Source organism: Glycine soja, chromosome 2 (genome assembly GCF_004193775.1).
Source record: "Glycine soja cultivar W05 chromosome 2, ASM419377v2, whole genome shotgun sequence".
NCBI classification, from domain to species: domain Eukaryota; kingdom Viridiplantae; phylum Streptophyta; class Magnoliopsida; order Fabales; family Fabaceae; genus Glycine; species Glycine soja.
This window is the reverse complement of record NC_041003.1, coordinates 39,984,406-40,010,912: the sequence shown is the minus strand read 5'-3', so window position 1 is coordinate 40,010,912 and position 26,507 is coordinate 39,984,406. Positions and strand designations below refer to the sequence as shown.

At 36.3% G+C, this 26,507-nt stretch overlaps 1 protein-coding gene across 1 annotated transcript; it reads left to right on the top strand.

Moving 5' to 3' along the window:
• Positions 1-659: 659 nt before the first annotated feature.
• Positions 660-2,457, top strand: LOC114393923 (probable aspartyl protease At4g16563). The gene has a single exon (XM_028355431.1). The coding sequence runs from the start codon at positions 767-769 to the stop codon at positions 2,201-2,203; it is 1,437 nt and encodes a 478-aa protein (XP_028211232.1). The 5' UTR covers positions 660-766; the 3' UTR covers positions 2,204-2,457.
• The last annotated feature ends 24,050 nt before the right edge of the window (positions 2,458-26,507 follow it).

The window sequence follows — 26,507 nt, the reverse complement described above, 5'->3', positions numbered from 1 at the left end:
GGACAACCCTCGTCGCATGGGCCTCCCTCCTTGCCGCCTCAACCTCGTCTATCGCCTGCACCTTTTTATTTACAAATTTTGATTCGCAAATTCAATTTTTGGATCGATTGAAGTTGTTGGTTGACCTGTGAAATTCATAAAGAAGTGGGTCGGGGAAGGAATAATCAAATGCGGTGGATGCAAAATTTACCTGTAAAACCTAGATGAATCCAACGCTCTATAAAATCTGTCCACCAAACACAACAAAATTCACTTCCCATTTGAATAATAGTAATTGTTTCAGTGAGGATTCGAACTTCCTTTCATTTGATTTAAAGTCAAATACAAATTTTTTTGATAGGGTATGCACTATGCACCCCAACATGAATTGATTTCAAAAGTTAAACAACTATTCCCTTAGACGCAAAAAAGAAACCGCACTCCAGTTCCATTCGCGTCCACACGTAAATTAATTTGGCAGAAAATTGAAGTATATATATATATATATATATTCGTTTTAGCCATGCATGGCATAATAAACAGCCCAAAAAATGGTCTTGTTTGATGAGAAAGTAAAATAAACAGAAAAGGAGATTCGTTGAGCCATGCCACGTCAGAACTCCCGTTTCCTTTGGTTTCAAGTTTTGTAAAATTCCCTGCTTCTCATTCTCACACACATGTATATATTACTTACCTCTTGGTGCTCCTGGAGCTTCCATTTCCTTCATAAATAAACAACCAAAAACCGAAAGAACTCGTCAAACCCATCTCACCTTCACGCTCGAAGATGCTTTTGAGTTGTTTTTCTTTTCCCCCTTCCAAAATGCCTTCTTCTCACATTCTTTTCTCCCTCCTCTCTTTCCTCTCCATCATAATCACTACCTTCTCTTCATCCACACCCAACACCATCACTCTCCATCTCTCTCCCTTATTCACCAACCACCCCTCTTCAAGTTCACACCCATTCCACACCCTCAAACTCGCCGTCTCAACATCCATCACAAGAGCCCACCACCTTAAAAACCACAAACCAAACAAGTCACTCGAAACCCCAGTTCACCCCAAAACCTACGGAGGCTACTCAATAGACCTCGAATTCGGAACCCCGTCACAAACCTTCCCCTTTGTTCTCGACACCGGTAGCACCCTCGTCTGGCTCCCGTGCTCCTCTCACTACCTCTGCTCCAAATGCAACTCCTTCTCAAACACGCCAAAGTTCATCCCTAAAAACTCGTCTTCTTCAAAGTTCGTTGGCTGCACCAACCCTAAATGCGCCTGGGTCTTCGGCCCAGACGTTAAATCCCATTGCTGCAGGCAAGACAAAGCTGCTTTTAATAATTGTTCCCAAACATGCCCTGCCTACACCGTCCAGTACGGCCTCGGCTCCACCGCGGGTTTTCTCTTATCCGAAAATCTCAACTTTCCCACCAAAAAATACTCCGATTTTCTCCTCGGCTGCTCCGTCGTCTCCGTCTACCAGCCGGCCGGAATCGCGGGGTTCGGTCGGGGAGAAGAGTCGCTGCCGTCGCAGATGAACCTCACGAGATTCTCTTACTGCTTACTCTCTCACCAGTTCGACGATTCCGCAACAATAACCAGCAACCTCGTCTTGGAAACCGCTTCCTCACGCGACGGAAAAACCAACGGCGTCAGCTACACGCCGTTTCTGAAAAACCCTACCACGAAGAAAAACCCCGCGTTCGGCGCGTACTATTACATCACTCTTAAAAGGATCGTAGTAGGAGAAAAGCGCGTGAGGGTTCCGAGGAGGCTGTTGGAGCCCAACGTCGACGGCGATGGTGGGTTCATCGTTGACTCCGGGTCAACGTTCACGTTCATGGAGAGACCGATTTTCGATCTGGTGGCGCAGGAGTTTGCAAAGCAGGTGAGTTACACGCGCGCGAGGGAGGCTGAGAAGCAATTTGGGTTGAGTCCGTGTTTTGTGTTGGCGGGTGGTGCTGAAACGGCGTCGTTTCCCGAGCTGAGGTTTGAGTTCAGGGGTGGCGCGAAGATGAGGCTGCCGGTGGCGAATTATTTCTCGCTGGTGGGGAAAGGTGACGTGGCGTGCTTGACGATTGTGTCTGATGACGTGGCGGGTTCTGGTGGGACGGTGGGACCCGCTGTGATATTGGGGAATTATCAGCAGCAGAATTTTTATGTGGAGTATGACTTGGAGAACGAGAGGTTTGGGTTTCGGAGTCAGAGTTGCCAAACGAACGTTTAAGTTAGGAGTTTGAAAAAATAACATGCATTGTATGGCTCAGATAATAAATATGTGTTTGAAAATGATTTAACGAGATAAAATACGAACGGTCTAATCTTCATCAGATGATTATAGTTTGCTGACTACATGAAAATGTGATATTGCGAACTGCAGGCAATCCCGATTTGGATTCAAGGTGGTCATTAATAAGAAGTTCATTGTTTGGTTTATTTAATTGAAGTTGTAGAGATGCAGCAGGGTGCTGCTTTTCTTTTTTCTGTTTTTTTTTTTACTTGTAATTTATTTTTCTTAGAGGGATCAATGGATTGAATTTCTAAAGATTAATTAATAAGAGAATCTACTTTTACTGTTGTTGACAAAAAGGCCAGGTTATAAAAAGATTTTTATTATCTTAGCGTATCACTTTTCTTCTTTCTTCTAATTATGATAGCAAACTTTCTCAAATTTTATTTTTATTTTTAGATTTTATTCCTGTAAAAGGTTGCTTTGCAAGAAAATCTTAGACAGCAAAGAAGTAGTGTTGATGTCAGTAGCATGAGAAGATTGGTGGCTGATAGGTGATGAACCAAATGTTGATGATAGGGATTATGATGTCAGTATGAAATAAATTTTAGTAAAGAAGTAGATGATGAACCAAATGTTGATGATAGGGATTATGATGATGATAATGGTAACGGTTATGTTGAAGAATTAGCAATTGGAAGACTAAAATTCTTTCATTTCCGGGTAGACTCACTCTTTTCAAAGCTGTTTTGAGCTCTTTTCTTATATATACTATGCAAACTGTTCTTTTGCCTAGATCGATTTGTGCATGGTGGATCAGCTCTGCAAAAGTTTTTTATGGGGGGATACAACTGATGAAAGGAGGGCTCATTGGATTTGTTGGGAAAGAATATGTTAAAGGAGATTGGAGATTTGGGATTACGACAAGCTTGTCATGTTAATGATGCTTTTATGATGAAAGTGGCTTGGGAGCTTTGTTCTAAAAATGATGCTTTGTGGGTATAGGTTATTAGAGCCAAATATAATTGTGGGGAGTTGGGGTTTCTTGTTGTGAATAAAGCTAGAAATGACTCTAATATTTGCTCAGGTATCAAATTTCTGTTTGGGATAAATTTGTAACTGGGTGTGAAGGAAATGTGGAAGATGATGAGTTGATTTGGAGAGCTAGCGATAAAGGTGTGTTAGATATCCCATCAGCTTACAGGATGATTGCTAATTTAGATGGTAGACAGATTATTCCTATCTTTAATCTGGTATGGAGGTGGAAAGGATATGAGATGGGGGAGATTTTATTGTGGAAAATCGCAAGGGGGGCTCTTCCTACAAACCTTGCTCGCTGTAGTAGGAAGATGACTTTGAAGTTTTTGTGTCCATTGTCTAAAAAGGAGCCAGAACCAATGATGCATTGTCTTCGAGACTGTGAGGAGGTTAGGAGGATATGGAGGGTAGTAGTTCCAAAATTAACTAACGTTTTCTTTTTTGCAGGTACAATTGAGCAGTGGATAACTGAGAATATCAGTTTTTCTTCCAAGCAATGTTCTCAGTGACACATGCGATTTGTCATTCTCTTGGACTTGATTTGGAAAAGGAGGAACACATTCATTTTTGTAAACCTCCTTTGGAGTGATCATGAAGTCAAAAGTAGATTACTCAATCTGAAGCATCACTTGCAGCTTGGAGACGAATTGTACAAAGCTGGTGGTTATAATCACCATCACACGGAAGCCTCTATGTTGCGTTGGAGGCCACCTAATCTTGGTTTTGTGTGCCTGAATGTTGGTGGAGCTTGGACTGTCCATGGCCCCAAAGCTGCGTGTGGAGGGTGTTAGAGCACCCGTGTACTGGGATTAGAGGCCCAGAACCTCTAGAAAGAGGAAGAGGACACAGAAGAGACCAATTGGAAAACAGATATGTATTTTTTCTTATTCCTTGCTTTGTTTATATATATATATATATATATATATATATATATATATATATATATATATATATATATATATATATATATAGCCTCCCTCTAACAGAAATTCATTCTAGAACATTTGGGATAACAGAATTTGTTATTGTTGTCTCCCCTAAAGGTGAACAACATGAAAGCAAGGATATTCCTAATTCGAAGGGGTCTCTACTGATGCAAAGATACTTCTCAGACGTAGTCATTCAGGTGAGAAGGCTTAACAATTCTCCTTTTGGGCCTGACTTCTACCTGCACCTCCTGTTTCGCTATGTTACCCTCATGCTCTGCTTTTGTTGATGTGTTCTCTGATTCTGGATTCGTAACATCCTTCACCCCTTGAAAGACCACCTTGTCCTCAAGGTGGTACGTGCTACATAAGGTCGGCCAATCCTCCCACGAAGTATCATCAGGAGAGAGACCACGCCATTGCACAAGTACTTGCCACGGTGCATCCTGGGAGGCACGTCGGTAATCGAGGATGGCCAATGGAAACACCACTGAGGAGTCTTCATCAGAATCTGTAGGTAACTCTAGCTTGGGCAGTTGATCAGGAGGTCCGCGAAATGGCTTCATCATGGAGCAATGAAACACAGGATGTATCTGTGAGGTCTCTTGTAATTGCAGCTTGTATGCAACTGGACCAATGCGTTGCAGAACCTGGAAAGGCCCAAAAAATCGCTTGGTCAACTTGCCAGTAGTGTTTGGAGACCCTTTCACAGTTGATTGTCGATGTGGTTTGAGCTTCAAAAGGACCCAATCACCCTCCTTGTAGGTGACCTCACGACGGTGGACGTCTGCGTGCTTCTTCATTGTTGCCTGGGCCTTGAGGAGCTTCCTGCGAATGAGCTGAAAAGTCTCATCACGGTCTACCATCATCTGGTCCACGGCGTCGAGATTGGATGATCCCGTAATGTAGGCCGGAAAAGTGAAAGGTTTTCTGCCGAAGGTTATTTCATAAGGTGTGCTACCAGTACTCGCGTTCCAAGAGCTGTTATGGGACCATTCAACCCAAGGTAAGAGTTTCCCCCATAATCCCGGCCGGCGATGGACGAATGCGCGTAAATATTGCTCAATGACACGGTTCAGAGCTTCAGTTTGGCCATCACTCTGTGAATGGTAAGCTGAACTCATTCTGAGTTGTGTGCCACTAGCTTTGAACAATTCGCGCCAAAACTTGCTTACGAATAAAGGATCGCGGTCAGAAACGAGACTCCTGGGGATTCCATGAAGCATCACGACATTGTTGATGAACAGGGTGGCCACCATGTGAGCTGTGTGGGCCGTCGGCAGGGTACCCAAATGAACACCTTTAGAAAAGCGATCCACTATGACAAGAATCGTAGTGTGTCCCTGATACGCCGGTAACCCAATGATGAAATCTAAAGATAGGTCCTCCCAGGGTCGAGACGGCACCGGTAACGGGCAAAGGAGGCCAGCCACCTTCTGAGTTTCGTACTTGGTGACCTGGCAGTCAACACAATTTGCCACGAAGCGTTTGACATCATCAAGGTGAGTGTGAGAAGCACCATTGTGGGACTCAGACATGGTGGAATGCAACGAGAGCACCAATGTTAGAGCACCCGTGTACTGGGATTAGAGGCCCAGAACCTCCAGAAAGAGGAAGAAGACACAGAAGAGACCAATTGGAAAACATATATGTATTTTTTCTTATTCCTTGCTTTGTTTATTTACATATATATATATAGCCTCCCTCTAACAGAAATTCATTCTAGAACATTTGGGATAACAGAATTTGTTATTGTTGTCTCCCCTAAAGGTGAACAACATGAAAGCAAGAATATTCCTAATTCGAAGGGGTCTCTACTGATGCAAAGATACTTCTCAGACGTAGTCATTCAGGTGAGAAGGCTTAACAATTCTCCTTTTGGGCCTGACTTCTACCTGCACCTCCTGTTTCGCTATGTTACCCTCATGCTCTGCTTTTGTTGATGTGTTCTCTAATTCTGGATTCGTAACAGAGGGGCTATAAGAGATTATACGGGGAAGCTTCAAGGAGCTTTTGCCTGTAGATTGAAAATGTGTTCAGTTGCTTAATCGGAGTTGTGGGCCATTCTTCATGGTATTAACATGGCCAGGGAATGAGGTTTTATGACTTTGGAAGTTCATTTAGATTCTGAAGAAGCTATTCAAAGAGTTAAAGGTTTATAGGTTTCTCACAATCTTGACAAGATTATTGTGGATTTTTTGGCTTTTGTCCCTTCAAGATAGAAAAAAAAGAAAAGAGATTTATTGTAGCCATTGAAAATTTATCAATACTAATATATAGTTTGTTGTAACTAATGATGTCTTTAGACCATATGAAGTTTCTTGTAGTGTAAGGATGCTCATTGCTGGACTACATATATATGGCCTCTTACAAATAGGATTCTACAAATATGTTGACATAACAAGAAAAATATTAAAACCTTAAATAAGATTTGACAAACTCTATAAAATAAGGATTTACTTATTTAATTATTCAATATCTTTATTTTCTAAATCATAAAAGCTCGGTGTAGATTAATATTTTGGGTGTTTGAATATTATTTTTGAATTATAAAATTAATTTTTAAACATGCCCTACGGTAATATGTTCTTTCAAGAGAGAACTCATATAGTAGATTTAATTCTTTTTCATCTATGATTTGAACAGGATTCCTAGAGTGCTTTATTATTTTTTTTTTTTGGTGCAAATTATATTCCTTGATCACTTCTTTCCTTCTTCCTTTCTCATGCGAGTTAAGAAAAGGGGACTCTTTCCAAAAGGGATCGATTCCTAATTTAATGTTCTTTCGCAAAGTTCTCTTTCAAAGGATGGGGGGAGGGAAAGCATTGAGTTATCTTTATTCGTTGTTTCCTTTTGCATAATTTTTCTTTTTTGCTTGTCCTCTTGCACTCAAAGAACCAGCCCCACTTATTTGTTGCTTGTGGGCTAAAAGTAATATCATTTGTGCTTGTGCATGATCACCAACAGTATTGTAATGCAAGTCAAATTTGCCACTTGATTTTGGTGTTTGATTGTTGATTTCAATAATTTGTTTGTACTTTGTGGGGGTATTTAGTTTTGAAAGTGTAGTTTCAACCTAAAGTTGTTGTGTGTGTATATATAATTCAGTACTTTTTTTGTTTATGCTTGTATAGAAGTTAATTTAATTTGTTTTAATATTAATTAATAAAAGTGACTTTTGTATTAATTACTTAATCCATGCTTAATTATCTATTTCTATCTCTATCTTTTGTACTTATACTAGATTGGGGAGAAGAATGAAGTCCACGGGTGAGAAAGAAATGAAGATATGGCCAATCCCAATATCCCATATTGTTGTTGCCTCATATAAGTTCGGACAATAAACTTAATTATTGTGAGTTGTTTCTTGCAAGTTGGGTTCGGTTTGTTGCGCTAGGGTGTGGGATGCAGCCTCAGATCTAATTTGTTGATAAAACACGAAAAGATGCTAGAAAACTCAATTAGTTTCACTGATTTGCTTTCAAGAAAATAATTGCACTAATTAAAAACATGCTAGAAAAGATAAAAGCGTTGAAGGTGAAACGATAGTGATGATTTCAGTCTCAACCAAAAACAGGATATGAATTTATGAAAGAAAATGACGAGATGAGTGATAATGAAGGTTGAATTGCACGTGTAATTGAATATGACCAAATTAGTGTACGTTGGTGGGTTCCAAAAGGTGCTTGAGCTTGTGTTTTTTAACTGGATTACACATTAGCTAGTGCACTAAAAAGAGCCGTGAGTGGTAGTGATGAAATGGTGCATCCGTCCAAAATAAATCATCACTAATATTTAACTATACATGGGTTTGTAGATGGTTAGATTGCTTAACATGTAAGTCTAGAACAGTGTGTTTTCTTATCCCTTTCTTTGGCCGTACGTTCAATTAAGAGAATATATTTTTATACAATAAATTTCTATAATTTTTTTTAATTAATTATGAGTGATAAAAAGGAGCGAGAGAAATGAAAAATATAAGAGATGGTGTGATGAAAAAAAATAAAAATAAAAATTAGTATCATACAAGTGTTATAAAGAATTTGTATAAACAAATGTCATTGGTTCAACTAGTTATACTTTATTCAAGTCAGGTAGCAAATACTGGCAGTAAAAAAAAATACTACCTCTTTATTTCCTTTAAATTTTAATTTTATAATATTATAATAATATCATAGTTAAAGTCCATTTAAGGCTAATATTGACAGAGGTTCACAAAGTGAAATTTTTTAGTTTAACTATTATTTTGGAATCCTAAGCATCTAATTGTGTCAAATATTTAAAGAAATTTTTTTATTGTTCATAATAATACTATTTAACTCAAATATAATTGTCTCTCATCTCTTTTAAATGATAGCTATACTCTAGAAGAGAAAAAAAACTAATTTGAAACTATGGAGAATCATCTAGATACTAAAATTTTGTCACTACAATATCTTGAAATGATATATTTAATCATTTGAAATGATATTAATATCCCATACAAACAAACAGACACGGACTGAGGAGATTTTGCGCATTGACTATACAAGCACATATATCATGCAATATGATTATCACAATGACCTTGAATCCGGGGGAATGATGATGGAGTAGTTTCTGAAATTTCGTTTGGTTAAGAGACAAATGTGAAAAAAAAAACGGATAAGATATAATCAACCCGTACAATCCAACTTCCGAGGAAGGAGCGAAAGGCGTAAGACCGTAAAAACAGGAGACATGCTTTGATTGCTTTAGCATGTGCGCGTGAGGGTGTAGCTTTTCTTCTCATGTGCCATTGGTGTTGAGAATTTGGTTCTGTTTTGATATAATCTTCTTAACTTTGCATACATCATTTTTGTTTTGAAAAATGCTCCCTGGACACCCAATATTATCCAACATTTAGAGAAAAAAAAAGAAAGATAATAAAATATAAATATAATAAAATTTATGATGTAATTAAAAAAAGTGTTAATGCCCACATTATTTCGATTAAGTATTAAAATAATGTTTTATATTTATGTCACAATATTGGGAAATTGAAAATTTAAAATATCAAGGGGAGATAGTCCTCAATAATGGAGATTAAAGATAACGATTAAAATTAATGACTTTGACGATAAAGATTTAAGAGAAATTATTAGTCGTTATGGGTAGTTAAGAATCTTGTTTATAAATACTAGTTTGCATTATATGTAATAAGGGTTATAACTTGTAAACATTCACACATCTTTTTATGTTCATGTGATCTCCACCAATCGACATGTTACTACAATGTTGTCAACCATTTCAATTCCAGTATTTTATTGCATTCATAGAATAACTTTATCGCTTTCTTTTACCTTTGTTACACTTTTTTCTAATCTTTTATCTTCTTCCCGTCTCAATTTTGTTTTCAAGTTTTTTTACTCTTTTAATTTCCTGCACCTTTTTATTCACACACTTTACTTTCTTATGCACACTTTTATTTTAATTTTTTTTCATGATAAATCAACATTTATTTTCTATTCACTACTACAAAAAAACAAGCTTTAGTATCGGTTCTAGAGGAGTTTGAATTGATGTTGAAATGGTTGTCATTGAAAGTATATATTTTTAACATCAGTTTAAAATCAATGTTGAAAATCATTATCTATATCGGTTTTGGTTGAAATCAATATAAAAATATGACCAAAATTGTGTATTCTGAAACGCTTTATATATCGGTTTTGAAAAAATCAATGTTGAAAGTCAAATACAACATCGATTTTTGGTAAAACCGAATGTAAAAATGTGACAAAAATTGTGTATTCTGAAACGTTTTCTATATTAATTTTGAAAAAATCAATGTTGAAAGTCAAATACAACATCGGTTTTTGAAAAAACCAATGTTGAGTGTGCTTACCATATTGATTTTGGCCAAAATCAATGTAGAAAGTGTTTTTACAACATCGATTTTTCTAATGTTTTGATACAAACTAATTGATTAAGTCAATCATTGTTTCATGCTTATCCATGTTTGTTGGACATTGTTTCAATGTAGAAAGTATTAGTAAGGGCACCAAAAGGATACTCTTGCAAGTTTTAAGGATAATTTTGGTAATGTCACTTATCAGAAAAAGTCTATCTTGAGGAGATTAGATGAGATAAATATAAAGGAGCTAGTCTACAATATAATCATAATATTTTATTTTAATTGATTTGATTTGGAGGGGAAACTCTACGATCATAATCTTTCTACCTTTAGCTTATCTATATCTCCTTTGCACATATCAAGAGTTTTCTCAAGATAAGGTTTATATTAAACATTGTGCAATGTATACATGCAAAAACAAGAAGAAAGCTTTTAGTATATTCCCTCTGTTTGTTACATTACTAGATCATGTATCAAAACTGAAAAGGATAATATTCCTTAGAAGTTTAAAAAATTTGGGACATTTATCAGTGTTGATTCACTTAAGTAAACATTTGCAATGACAAGACTTCAAAAGGAGACCTAATTGCTAGAAGAAAATCAAGGATGATTTTGCAAGTAGTTCAAGGATTATTTCTTTCAAAAGCAATAATAGGGTCAACAAAGATAATTATGAAAAAGCCATCACTAACAAGAATTTAATCCAAAGCCATTTAGAATTACCTTCCAACAAGAATCGATAGAGTTGCCAAGAAATTTGGTTTTCAATTTTGATGTCACATCATAAGTGAAATGTTAATTTTCAACATGCTCAAACACTTGATGGAGGGTGATGGCTGACGTATAGTAATTTGTTTTTTTTACATGTAACCACAAGTCAAAATCATACTTAATATAAGAGCATCACAAAGTAACTAACATTATAATATGGATATCAAGGATTAGGTCAGTGAGATTACATTGACAGAATACATGCTAAATAGTTTGTGTCAATGCTGTTTAAAAAAAAAAAGGTTTGTGTCGATGTGACAATGTAATAGCAAAAACAAATGCAGCAATGTACATATATAACATAAACCTTAGCCATTTTCTGCAGCATTCTCATTTGTTGAGAAATGATAACTGGAAATGTCACCATTGATGTGATATTAGAGCTAATACACTTTGCATCATTTTTTAGTAACTATATTGTTATTGTAGAGTACAAAGGAAATAACAAGTAGTAATTATAGATTATAAATATAGAGGAAAATTTTTCTCCAAAGTCCATCACGACATGATTTAGCAAGAAACTTGTCTTAACATTCCAATTCCAGACTAGATAGGTTGACTAAAGTGGAAAACAAGTTCAATATGCACATTTCTATATGTAATTTAATGAAAATGACAAACAATAATTTTTATTTGTGAATTACAAAGGATAAAGAAATATAGTGACTAGTGATAACCTACCATCATTTATTATATTTTGGTCTTGTCATTTTGATCCTAGTTGAACTATCATGTATATGTCATTAAATGTCAATATGTATTGAATTGTCATGTTTCACTCACATCTCATTCACATTGTGCATTGTCAACTTTCACATAAAAAAATAACGTGTCACATAAGCATAGGTGTTAACTTTATTATAAATCTTTTAACGAGGACTAGAGTGACAATCAAATTTTAATACTTTCAGAGACTTAAGTAATAGTAAATATAATTATTGTAATCCTTTACTTACTTTTTTTTTTTTGAAAGTGATCCTTAATTTTTTTTAATCAGCAAAAAATAATATATATTTATAAGTAAAAGAACAATTCTAGGTACAAGAAGCACCTAGCTTCAGAGTACAATCTCGATTCAGCAGTAGGTTACAAATATTTATGAACATAAATAAATTATGTAATCTGAGCCTGAATGAGAAAAGCATATACACCCAATAAAACCTTCAAAGCCCAACAATTACATATTTGTCCCCACCATTAAAAGGTTACAAAGATATATCCCAAATGGAACGCACCTCTCTTGCTTTAGGACTCCACCTGCAGCACCCACGAAGAACACACCTTCTAGATTTTCTCAACTAGAGGACAAGCAAAAAATACAAGTTGTATTGTTTCAGCTATTTGTCCACAAAATAAACACATACCTTGATTTCCCACCTCCAAACAATTTCTAATGCGCAATTATTTATCCAAAGTAGGTAATCTATTGAGATTCATTCTCCAAATCATGAACTTAGTCTTTGATGGAGCCTTGAGTTTTTCCATACCGCCTCCAACACATGTTGAGGAGAGCTATATCCCTCAAAATGTTATGAAGAGCCAAATAAGCTGAAGAAACTGAGAATGCACCCGACGGTTTAGTCAACCATGTCAATGAATCCTCCTTACCGAACCTTAACCTCACATTGTTTAGCATATCATTCAAGGTAGTCACCCCCGGAAGTTCCCACTCAAATCATTCCCTATGCCATTTACGATCCCAAACCCACCGACCACCTTCCCACTTCCACATATTGCAAATCAATTGATTCTTTTGTTCAGAATTTTGGAATTGTCTTGGAAATGCCAATGCCAATCACTCTTTACCACACCAAACATCAAACCAAAAGGAATTTTTTCTCCATCCCCTAACTTTCTATCAACCAAAGCCTTAAACCATTTAAAAACACTATTCCCCCCACAAACCTAAGTTACATTTATTCACCAAATTAAGTCTACCCTCCGATCCTCACTCTCCACAAGGTTCCTCCATCCTCCTTATTTAGACATCAAGATTTTACTCCAAGGATATCATTTTGGTGGAAAATATTTCACCTCCATTTAGCCAAAAGAGCTTCATTAAACAAACATAAATCTTTTACCCTTACTCCTCTAAGATTTTTTGGACTACAAACCTTCTTCCAACTCACCCAAGAAATCTTCTCCAATTCAGCATTCCCACCCCAAAGAAAAGTTCTTTGTATTCTCTCAATTTTTAGATACACAAGAAGACATTCTAAAAACCACAAGAAAAAAAGAGGTAAAGAAGTCAATACCGAATTAATGGGGCAAACTCTTCCACTAAAAGAGAGGGATTTGTGCTTCCAAAGTGCTAATTTCTTTTCAAATTTATTGATCACCCTCTTCCAAGTTTCTTCTCTCCTCGGATTTGCACCAATAAGAATCCCTAGGTAAATGAAAAGGATAGAGAGCCTTCTACAATTCAAAATTTCTGCATATCTCTCCACCACTTTCTTCTCCACCCCAATAGCACCGAATTTTCGTTTAAAAAAATTTACTTTTAGGCTCGACACTAGTTTAAAGCTTCTCATAAGGCATTTAATAGTTTACACATTACTCAAGCTTGTCTCACCTAAGAAAATGGTATCATCCATATATTGCAATAGATTTACCTCCACTTCATCATCCCCCACAAGTACTCCTTTGTAAAACTTTTTCTCCACCGTTTTCCTCATAAGTCCACTTAGCCCATGGCCTTAATAGTAGTGAGAAATTGGGCTAAAGGATCTCCTTGTCTAAGATCCTTCTCTAACTTCACTTCACTAGTTGGACTACCATTTACAAGACTTGAGACAAAGCTTGTAGCTAGACATTCTCTAATCCACATCACCCATTTATGACAAAACCCCAACCTCCTCAACATATAAACTAGAAACTCCCAATTCACCGAGTCATAGGCCTTCTCACAATCTACTTTAAAAATCAAGCATGTACTATTCTTTCTTTTAACTTCTTCTATTACCTCATTTGCTACAAGGGCACTATGTAGCAAAAATCTCCCTCTAAGGAATGTGTTTTTCCTCTCATCAATAATCTTAGGCAATAATTTAGCTAATCTTTTAGCTGGGATCTTGTACATTACCCCCACTATAGAAATCGGTCTAAACTCCCTTAAGTGCAACAAATTCTCTACCTTTGGAATGAGAGAGATGAATGAGGAGTTTGACCTTCTAGGAAGCACACCATGCTCATAGAACTCCACCAAGAATCAGGAAGCATCTACTTTCAAGATATCCAAAAAAGTCTTGATGAATTTGAAATTATATCCATCTGATTTGGGAGTTTTCAAATTACCACAATCCTAAATCGCCTCCTTAATTTCCTCCTAATGAAATATAACCACAAGAAAATAGTTATCTTCTTGTGAAATCCCTTTGAAGTCCACATCATCAAGCTTTGGTCTCTCTTACATGTCCTCACTATATTTCTCACAGAAAAATCTCTTCACCTTTTCTTTAACTCCCACTGGTTCCTTCACCCTTAACCCCTTCAACGAATATTTCTTTCTCCTCCAATTTATCGCCCTATGGAAATAATTTGTACAGTTATCTCCCTCCAACAACCACTTATCTCTTGACTTTTGTCTTAATAAAGATTCATTACTTACCATAACCACCCATAGTTTCTCTTGTAGTTCAATGCGCTTAGCCTTTTCATCATCAGCCAACTTGTCCAAAACTTGTCCTCTTCCTCCTTCTTATCAAGACAATTCATCTCCTCCTCAATGAGCTTTTGTCTCTTTTGGATATTACCAAATTGATTTTTATTCCACGCCTTCAACTTCAACAATTTTAGTTTTTCTTTTAGGACATATGCACCGTAACCTTGGATCTCCACCCCCCAAGTTTCTTTGACAAATGCACCAAACCTCCTATCTTCTAGCCAACAATCAAGGGTTTTGAAAGGTTTTGGCCCCCAATCAATGGAATCATCCTTCAACAAGACTGCACAATGACCTAAGATCCTCCTATTAAGAATATGTTGCTTGTTTTTCAGCCAAGTGTTAAGCCACTCCCTAGGTAAAAGGACCCGATTAGTTTTACTTTTAGCCCTCTCATTCGGTCTATACCATGTGAATCTTCTACCCACTATAGCAATGTCTTCAAGCTCCATATCACTCACAAAAATATTGAATTCCTCTCTTTCCCGCCTTCCCACACCTTCCCTAGATAACCCAACTCTTTCCCAATGCATCTTAACACTATTAAAGTCACCTAGTACACACCAAATATTAGTGTTACTAGATTCCCTTTTCTTTCTCAACTCCTTCCACACTTTTTTTATGAATATCATACAGGATGTACACGTTTACTATGGTAACCAACACCCTCTTTCCTTCCACACACCCTCGAAACCAACATAGCCTTGACCAACAAAATAATTTGAAACTTCAAAGAATTCTTTATTCCACAAGCATAGTATACCACACGCCGAATTTATAGTTGAGAGTGATAAACTTTGAGAAAGGTTATCTCCCTAAATTTATTGACTCACATGAGAAGGCACCTCTTCCCTCATGGTCTCTTGGATACACAAAAGTTGCACATCCTCTTTTAACACATTGTTTTGAATTGATCTTCATTTGACACCACTCTGAAGCCCTTCAAATTGTAAGATAACACTTTCATTGATACATTTCCTTTCTACCCTTATAACTTCACTTTGATCCTTGTCCTCCATATTCACCACTCTCTTTACTATTTTATCATCTTTCTCTTTGTATGTTACACCCACCTCTTTACTCATGAACGACATTTATTTTGCCTTTCCACTATCATTCTTAATCTAGAATTTTTTATTTACCATATAGTATACATATATTTAAAATTACAATTAGAATAAAAGAGATTGTTATCAGTTGAAATATTTTCAAATAGCTGAATGAATCGAGATGGAAACTTAGCTGAAAAAGGGATTTTTTGTTTTTCGGATAAGCAATAAGATTTGACTGTTGTAGAAGACAATTTGGCCAATGAGGAAGCTTAAAAGATAAGTGCATTAGAGTTAGAATTGAGGCTAAAATCATGGGAATTTGGATGAAATCAGTTGTGAACGTGGAGATCCCATGATCTAGGAGATGGTTCTTGAAAAATTGGAACATGGGTGTGTGTTGCATGGTTTCTTAGTTGAAACACGAATAAACTAGTCAAATCAATTGAAAATGAAGAAGTCATGTATGAACATGGATAAACACAATTTAGATTAAGTTAGTTTAGATTTTCCAGTGTAAATAGTTATTTCTGAAACGTTTGTAAGGACCTTCAACCAACACAACCAATCAATGCAATTAGTTTTTAAGTTATTTTCCATTTATCTTTGTTGAGTTTATATTTATTTCTTTCAAATTCAACTTTTACTTTAGTTTGCTCATATTTTTGTTAAGATTTAGCCCAAATCAAGTGTTTTATTTAGTAACTTAAGAGCCCACGAAAGGTCAAGAGGCAAATTTCCCTTCTTGATGACTAAATTGCTTAATCCATCACTCATATTTTAGAATCATTTTGAAGTAGTTATAGCTAAATTCATTTCGACTAATTCCTAAAATTTCTCATGACAAAAAAATTGGCATGCCTAGTGAGATTTTTGTGGATGAATTAATCAAACAATTCTAGTCACGAATGGAGTTTTACCATTCTATATGTTTGTGCTCTGGTAAGATTACTACGTCGCATGATATGCATCATTAGGAATGCCCGTTTTCTAATGACAAGAAGAAGAATAGTTCAAAACAAGGAGAGAGCTCATTAGGAATGCCCATTTCCTTAATGACAAGCCATGTGGCAACTACATTGCCAACTCATTAGATTTGCACTACGTCAACTATGGTGCTTGTTGTTGTAAGCACACGTGAAGAAACGTCCATGGTGATAACTACCTCTTTCATTCAGCAACATATAGACTTGGGGATACATGATATCATGTATCAACTATCTAGACAGTTAGACAAAATAGTCAACCCATGGTGCAAAATGAGATGCAACAATCTAAGGAATTGGAGGCAAGATAGGTGCATGTTAGTGAGAATTATGCTTTGTTTGTGCCTAATAATCCTGAAGTGACGAATCAGGTAATTAATCTTGATTCCCACACTTCTCTAGGCCAATCCAGGTAGGATCAATCCTATTGGTGTTGTTGAATACATGGCAATCAATTCCGTCGAATACGGCGTCAGCAGGAATGTTTAACATAACCCAACTGGTTGGTAGCCAAATGGTGTTTATCCCTAGACCCTTGGTAGCCAATACAAGTTATATGCCCATCAATATTAGTAATATGTTTGTCGTTACACTTGGGGGCAACCAAGCGCAAATGATTATGCTAATTGAGTTGTTCCTGCACAGGTAGGTTTAGCCAAAAGGCTTTTGCCGAATGTGACCTCATTTGTATCGCCTTATGGGGGAATCAATCAGGTCATAAACAGAGGAGTTAATAATTGAAAGCCCTTATATGTCAACAATGATGCTGGTTTGGGCCAAATGTTGTAGGCCATATCGATTACAAACGATTGAGGACTATGATGACGGCTCTAATTGATCTAGAATTGCTATAAAAAATCATGAGGAAGTATTTCGACATTTAGTTGAAACCAATGGAAATTACTATGTACAAGAAAACCATATCTAGAATGGGTAGACCATATGATGCCTTTGCTGAAAGGGTATGAGATGCCAGATTTCTCCACTTAATCTGGTAAAGATGACAAATTAACTATGGAGCATATAGGCCAATTTACTACTAAGAGTGGTGAAGCTAGTCAGAATGAGTTTCACAAGTTACAACTTTTTCCACTTTCTCTGACAGGTGTAGCTTTTACCTGGTACTTAAATTTACAACCAAATTCAGTACAAAATTGGGTGGACATGAAAAGTTGTTTCCATGATAGATTTTATAGGCCTGAACCAAGAGTAACTATAGACTTTATAGAAAATGGTTGATGAATCGAAAATATACTTTACAGAAAAGTTTAGAAAGGCTGGAAGTCACTGCTCAGCATAGTAGCTAAAAGCGGAATGTGCAACTATGGCAACTGGGAATATGCATCCTCAGTTGAAATAAAAATTGGTTCCTTAAGAATATGCTGACCTCGGTCAACTAGATTCCAAGGCCAATCAAAAAGAGCAGTTTGTACATGAGAAAGAATTGAGGGCAGCTAACAAAGGATGAGGATCGCATTTGATCTTATTAATTAATGTTGATGAGGAAAATTAGGAGGTCTTTGAAGATGAAGTTAAGATCATGGATGCTGAGATATTACGGGGGAAACCTTACTTATGTTCAGCTTTAAAACTAGGGAAGAATAAAGGTGTTGCAGGGGATGGAAAATTTGATTATGACTTTGACATAAAAAAATGAATCAATTTTTTTATCATTTGATAAAGGACCAACAAATTCGGCTGAAAGAGGGGCACAAGATACCATCCACAGAAGAGTTAAAAGGAAACAAATACTGTAGGTGGCTTAATTCATAAAGTCATTTCACGACTAATTACATCGTAGACATGGTTATCTTATCACGCATCTGGCATTTGAAGATGACCTAATTTTGTTTACAAAGGCTTCCGTGGACCAAGTTCACTTGATTTGAAATATTTTGAATTTATTTTATAGGAGTTCTAGTCAGAAGATTAGCTTGGAGAAGTCTCATATGTATTTCTCTAAGAATGTAGGAGTGCGTCACGTAAACCAACGGAGTGACAAGATGGGTATTCAGTGGACTAATGATCTTGGAAAATACCTTGGGATACCTATATTTCATCATAGGGTATCACAGGGGATGTTTCAGTTTATCATGGACAAAGTTCACCATTGATTAAGTGTGTTGAAATCTAGAACTCTGTCATTTGCTAGTAGGGTGGCCCTTGCAAAATCTATTATGCAAGCTCTTCCTTCTTATGAGATGCAAATGACCTTGCTTCCAAAAGGGGTGTGTGATGATATTGATAAGGCTTGTCTCAAATTTATTTGGGTGGATATGGAGAACGACAACAAGATTCACTTGGTATCTTGGGATACTATTTGTTCTCCCAAGCTTCAAGGCAATCTCAGTCTGAGGAAGGCTTAGGATGTCAATATGGCTTTTATGTTGTGTGCTAATTGGAGGTTTTGCAACATGGATTCCCCTTTGTGGTCCTCAATTGTTAGAGAGAAATATGGTTGTGATGCTGATTTGATCCCTTATGTTAACACAAATAAGTTGAGGAGTAATTTTTGGAGAGGCTTGTGTGCTAGTTGGGGGGTGTTTTGTAAGAATACGGTTTGTCTATTGGGTGATGGATATAAAGTTAAATTCTAGAAGGACAACTGGGTCAAAGACTGTGATTCTTTGCTAAGTATTGTTTCTATGCATGTCTCAGAAGATAAGTTAAATGATATTGTTGATTGTATAAGGATTATGATGGAGGTTGGTTGGTTAATAACTTTCAGAATTTTATCCCTGTGTTATTTGTGAATAACATATTATGACACCTCCGAGGAGTGAAGTTGGTATGGATAGGGTAGCTTGCAAAGGAATTGTTGATGGTTCCTTTACGATGAAGTCTGTGTATGGTGTTGTTTGCAATCTTCAATTTAATATTTAAGATTCATCTATTCTAAATGCATAATTGTTAGCTATTCTGATGGGAGTTAAGCTTGTGCGGGCCAAAGGCCTCAAGCATATTTGGGTTGATTCTGACTCTAAGGAGGCCTTAGATCTGATTGAAGGTGGTTGTGTTGGTGATAACATGTTCCATTACCTGTTGTAGAAATTCTTAATGTATGTTGTCGTATTGGTAACATCTCATGGAATCATGTTCTAAGAAATGCAAATAAAGCTGCAGGCATCTTAGCTAAGAAAAATTTGAGTTCAAATAGTGGTTTCTGATATTTGAAGTTAGTTCTCATTGTATTTCTAATATTTTGAGAGATGAATCCTCTTTGAGTTTTTCTTGTAGAAGTCTTTAATACTCTGGTAAGACTAAAGGGTCCATAAGACGAACCTCAGTGTTTAAGAGCTTGCAGTTGCCGCCATCCATAAGAGGTGTTTGGGTACCTCACTAGATTTGCCAAATTTTGTTTGATAGGTTGGGATCTCAAATAGAAGGCACCTCTAATAGGTTAACATATCGAATTATTGGTTCTAAGCTAGCCGATATGCAGCAAGCCATAAGGAGGAAGGAAGAATCCATGAAGTTTGAGAAATTTAGGCAGCAAATCCATGGCAACATACAGGTGGATTATGTGCTAGGAATTTATGATAGCCCAATCCCATGAAGCAAAATGAGGGTGGCTGAATTTAATATGGAGAAGAAGATGAAAACCTTGCGAAGCACTATTGACAACGAGGGAAGGAGCCATCTCCAAACGTGGAGGTAGAACAATGTTGCTTGAATCATAAGGTGGTTTTAGACAAATAAAATCTACAATTTAAAGGATTAACTCGTACTCAAGAGAGGAGGCTGCAAAGGACTAAGGTTGTGAATAAAATGACCCAGACCTTAGCCATGATTTGAAAGCTAGGAGGCAAGGAGAGACTTTAGTGATCCAAGTAGCTCTTGCATTGGATCATGCTGTTGCCAAGCATCTGCTAGTCACAACAGAAAAATCAGTCATTTTGGATGATTCAGACAACCATGCTCTAGAATATAAGGAGAAGAAAGTGTTGCTCTAGAAGAATAAACAAAACAAGAGCTGAAGAAGATATAAGACTCATTGTTGGAGGTTTGGGTGAATGATGACAACTTGCTAGGTGTTGAAATTGATGTTATAAGCTTGATACCTAGTGAATTCTGAGCCAATTTAAGACAAAGTGAGAGCTTAGATGGAAATGTTTGTTCAAAGGAAACTGAAAGGGTTACCATTGGAGAAATAAAGGTTTATAAGCAAATCGTAATTACTTTTGATCATCCTACACTTGAAATAACCAAGCACTTGAAGCCTTTGTACATTAAAGCCTAGATAAATGGTTAATCATTGTACAAAGTTTTTGTAGATGGGGGGGGGCATTGTAAATACCATTTTTGGCCATGCTAAAGAATTTACGTAAGAGGCATGAAGAGTTAATTCCTACAAATATGAAGATACAAATTTTTACGAGAGGAGCCAGACCAACATTAGGGGTTTTGGTAACTGAAATCACGGCTGCACCATATTCATAATTCTTCATTGTGGATACCAAACCAAATTATTATGTGTTGTTGATGAGAGTTTGGATTCATTCTAGCCAATGTGTACATTCTACATTACATCAACAATTGATGTTTTTCAAAGGATACCAAGTAAGTATCATTTCGGCTTATGAGTGTCTATTTTCAGCTAATGTGAGAACGACAGAAGCCCTATATTTATTCTCTTTGCCTGGCTCCCATTCAAGTTCTTGGAAATTACAAATAGGGGACTTGGGAATCTTGCAATTTGACCAAGAAAGGGTTCATCATAAATTGGTAAGCTAAAGCACGACCATTAATCGAGTTTGTAGATGGACAGGTAGAATAAAGTCATAAAGGATTTGCTAAATTGGCTAACATCATTTGTCACTAACGATAGGTAGCTGAATCAACAATGATAAATGCTCAAGAGCAAGCATTACACAAAGAAAAAGTGTTGTCTATTAAAAGGAAGTCTCCTAGTTTTGAAGCACAAGAGCCCCAAGAGGAAGTTAACTTAGGGACAAGTGATAAACGAAGAATGACCAAATTATGTGGGTTATTAGTCGAGAGAGATAAAAATTAGTTAATTGAGCTTATCTCAAAGTACAAATATTATTTTGCTTGGGACTATCATGCGATTCTAGGATAGTCGAGGGAGTTGGTAGAACATAAATTACCAATCAGAGAAGGGGTTAAGCCATATCGAAAACCTCCAAGGAGATGTAATCCACAACTTTTTCCATATATCAAGGGAGAAATTGAAAGAATGCTAGGAGATGGCTTTATTAGAACAACAAGATATATGACATGGTTGTCAAATATTGTACCAATGATAAAGAAATATGGCAAGTATGAGTGTGCACTAATTTTAGGGATCTCTATCTAGCAACTCCTAAAGATGAGATGTTATGCCCATAGCTGGCATGTTGGTTGATGTTGCAACCAAGCATGGTGTCCTCACCTTTATGGATGGCTATTCTGGTTATAACCAAATTTTCATGGTTGTTGAAGATGTGAACAGAGACTTGATTACCAATGTTGTCACAGATTACAGATTTATAAAAAGAGATTGTCTCCATAGGGACTTGAGTTACTTAATTCCTCTAGATAAAAGTAAACAATTCAATAGTTATGTATAAATTCAATCAAAATATCATGGGTTTGTCTAACTAATGAAAGATAACTAAAGTAACAGAATAACAAAAATAACAAAATTTAGTGTGCCGAAAATATATAAAATTACAGAAATAATAATAACGGATTTAATTGATTCAAGAAAAATGTAGGATTGGATTTGAAAATGTCTAAGAACGCTTGTACTGCCTTTCTTTATCTTTCTTTGACGAAGCATACAAATAAGGAAGGTATTGAACTGGTGGATGATCTAATACAACTTTTCCTTTGTCAGTTGCTTGTTTCTTTAATTTCTCCTTCTCCTCTTCGCTTAATACTTTCTCCTCCACTTCTTCATTAGTCATTACTTCATCATTTTGCTCTTTTTCTTTTTCAACTCCTTCCTTTTCATCATTTTTTCTACAATTCCTTCATTTTTCTTTTTCTCACCATCATCCTTCAAACCAACCATAGTTCCCCTCCTTGTTGTAATTACTTTGCACTCTTCCTTTAGGTTAACATGTGTGTTTGCTGAAAAAGATCTACTTTCATGCTCAGATAGTTGTTTTGCTAGTTGTCCAACCTGAACTTTCATATTTTTAATGGAAGCATCAATGTTTTTCTTGTTTGAAACAAACACCTGAATAAACTGAGTTAAAGTATCTTCCATCTTTGACATTCTATCTGGTTGAGCTTGCGGTTGTTGTGGACCCTTATTTGAAGAATTTGCATAAGAGTTGTTAGAAGGACCTACAAAAGAAGTGTTAGTGGGACCAAAATATGCATTATTATTTTGCGGTCTCCAACCATAAGGCTGATTTAAACCTAAGCCACCTCTATAGCCTTGGTAGTTTCTTTGGAAGTTTTGTTGAGGTCTGGCTTGATTCTGTAGATAATGGGCCTCCTCTTCCTAATGACAATCACCAGGTGCTGAATAGTGGCCATTCTAATGGTCACCACCAAAGAAGTCACATCTCAGAAATTGTTGAACTTGATTGGCTTGATGTGTTTTCTGCGATCCAACTTGTTGAAATTGTTGAGGAAGTTTTCCTATCTGTTTTGTTAAGGCCTCTATTTGCTTAGTCAAAAGTTTGTTTTGAGCCAGAATTGCATTTTGAGTATCTAGCTCCATTATACCTTTTCTTAGAATCTGAGCCCTATCATGATGACTCTGATAATCACTGGCTGCAATGGAGTCAATGATTACAATTGCTTCCTCTAGACTCTTAGACGTCATAGTACCTTCAGTTGAGGCATAAAGAATCATCTTTATCTAAGGTTTCAAACCATTGTAGAAAATATGTAGTTGTGTAGCATCATCAAAACTATGGTTTGGGCACCTCCGCAACAAAGACTTGAACCTTTCGTATGTTTCACAGCGAGGTTCATCATACCCTTGGGAAAAATTAGCGATGACTGATTTTGCATTGATGAATCTAGACAGAGGAAAGAACCTTGCAATGAATTTTTCATCCACCTCTTCCCAAGTGTTGAGGCTTTTGTTTGGATGTGATTAGAGCCATGTCTTTGCCTTACCTATCAAGGAGAATGGGAAAACTCTAAGGTAGACAGCTTCAACATCTTTGTCAAAAGCTCCCATGGTGTTGCACAACTCCATGAAGGTAGACAAATGTGTGTATGGATCCTCATGATCCATGCCAACAAAAGGGTGTGAGCCAATCAGACTAAGTAGTGTTGGCTTCAACTCCACAACCTTGTTGTTGAAAGGAGGAATGACAATGTTGTTGTAATGCTTTGGTCCTTGTTGATAAGCATAGTCACCAAGAGTCATCCTTGGTGGTCTATTTCCTTTTTCTCCTCTTCCTGCCTTACTATCAATTACAAGTGGTTTTTTTGGTGAAGGAGAATCAATAGAAGAAGATTCACCAAGTGGCTTAGTGGTTGCTTGTTTCTTTTTCTTCTTGTTCTTCCTTTCAGTCTTGGAAATTTCTGGATCAAATAACAATTTATTTGTAGAAACTTTACCTTGCATAAAGGTAAAAAAGCACACTACAATAAAGCGTAAGCACCAAGGTTAGCGAAAATAAAATATACCAAGAAAGAATTCATACAAAATCAAGATAAAAGAAATAAATGCAAAAGTAAGGAAAACAACCTATCTAACTAAAAATTTAATTCCAAAAGAACTAAGTGGGCGACTCAAGTCCCCAACAAGAGCACCAAAAACTTGCGCCAGAAACTTGTTAAACTATTGGCAAGCGTACCAATGTCATCGTAGGTTACAAATTTATCAAAAGAGATCATCTCCATAGGGACTTGAGTTACTCAATTCCTCTGGATAAAAGTAAACAATTCAATAGTTATGTACAAATTCAATCGAAATATCATGGGTTTGTCTAACTAATGAAAGATAACTAAAGTAACAGAATAACGAAAATAATGGAATTTAGTGCATCGGAAATACGTAAAATTATGGAAATAATAATAACGAATTTAATTAATTCAAGAAAAATGCAGGATTGGATTTCATTGTTCATACCCTCAGCATCCTAATAAGATTAACATATATGAATCATTTTCTAACATTACTAATGCACAAATTAAATTACCCCGAATTGATTCATCGCACTCGAGAATCCTAAGAATATTTACCGAATATCAATCCCTAGCATATGAAATAAATATCCCAACATTGCAATCATATTCTCGTGCTATTTGCAATCAAAACGTTAAGCTCTATTCCTACCAATGTAACATAAAGAGTAAATTCATTCAGTTCAAATTCTAAGTGTACTTTCCAATCAAACTTAAAATCCAATTTCATGAAACTATTGATCAAATAGAATCAAGCATTACGAACGGAATGAAATCACCAGTAATGAGTAGAAAAGATTCATACATTATAAAATATCAAAAGAGATACATAAGGGTACGAAGATTACTTCCAATCCTTTGGAGAAACTAGTCGATCATTGTATAGAACACAAGATCAATAGGAGAAATGACGAAAGATGCGATCCATGATCACAACTTTGCAGCGCCCGGGATCTACTTTCTCACTCCTTCTTCCTTGTTGTGTGCTTCCTCTGGTTTCTCCACTAGTTCTGTCCCTCTCGAGCCTTCCTTTGCATGGCTTTTTTTTTATATAGAAAAAAGGAAGAAGCTGCAAGACCAACTCACCCAGGTGAGCTGCACTCGCTCAGGCGAGTTGCTTGCTTAATGCTGAAGGTACTCACTTGCCCAGGTGAGTTGTAGCTATCCCAAGTGAGTTGGTTACTAGCCTGGGCAAATGGTTGTCTGAAATCTTGGGAAAATGACCATTTTACCCTTCCTTTTAACTTGGTTTCTGGGTCCAACAAAAAACTATCAAAACCTATAGAATCATGGATTAATCTTTCATATTTAAATAAAAACATTAGTAAATGTACAATATATATATATAACAACTAGATTTAAGGAAAGTTTATAAGAAAAATATTATAATCAAAAGATAAGTGTTAACATTTTAATCCCCAAAATAACTCAAATATGGTTCTTATCAATGCACAAAACATCGTTTAGATGTCCTGGAACGCTTAGGGTATATGAATGGTTAGTAATGTTGTTTGGGTTAATGAATGTTGGTGCTACATACCAGATAGCAATGAACCTCATCTTCCATGACTACATTGGCAAGAGTATGGAAGTATACATTGATGATGTGGTTGTTAAGTCAACTGATATGGATCAACATTTGGCCAATTTAGAACATGCTTTGTAGAAATTAGGCTTCATGGGCTGAAGATGAATTTGACTAAATGTACATTTGGGCTGATAGTTAGGATTCTTGGTGCATTAGAAGGGGATTGAAGTTGATAAAAACAAGGAAAAAGAAAATTTGGAGGCTAGCCCACCTCGAAAAAAAAAGAGTTATGATGATTCATAGTTAATTAGACTGGAAAAAATGAAGGCTTTTTCTTCTTTGCTAAAGGTGAAGGCTCAAGATGAATTCATTTGAGGAGAAGAACAATGACAAGTTTTTGAACACATCATGCAAGTGCTAGCTGAACCAACATTTTTAGTGTTGCCCACACCAGGGAAGCCTTTGAAGTTATATATATCAGATGTCTTTTAGCACCTGATGGAACCAAAGAAGCAATTTATTATCTTAGCTAATTATTAAACAATATTGAGTGTAAATACATTCCTGTGGAAAATTATCTTTATCACTATTTTATGCTTGTATAAACCTAGACTATTATATATTGCCAAATGAAATATTAGTTTTGTGCAAATTTGATATTGTTAGGCATTTGTTAAATTGGCTAGTTCAGTAAGGACATATGATGAAATGGGTAATAAAGTTAAATGCTTATGCTTTGACATATGTACCATTAGGGCTATGAAAGGGCAAGTGTTAGCCAATTTTATCACCCAACATCCATGTGTTCCAATAGATGAAGAAGTCGAATTGACCAATAATCATGTTAGCCTTTAACCTTGGGTTTTGAGCT

Excerpts from the sequence above, each read along its gene's own strand:
- LOC114393923 (XM_028355431.1), top strand. The coding sequence starts at position 767 with ATGCTTTTGAGTTGTTTTTCTTTTCCCCCTTCCAAAATGCCTTCTTCT.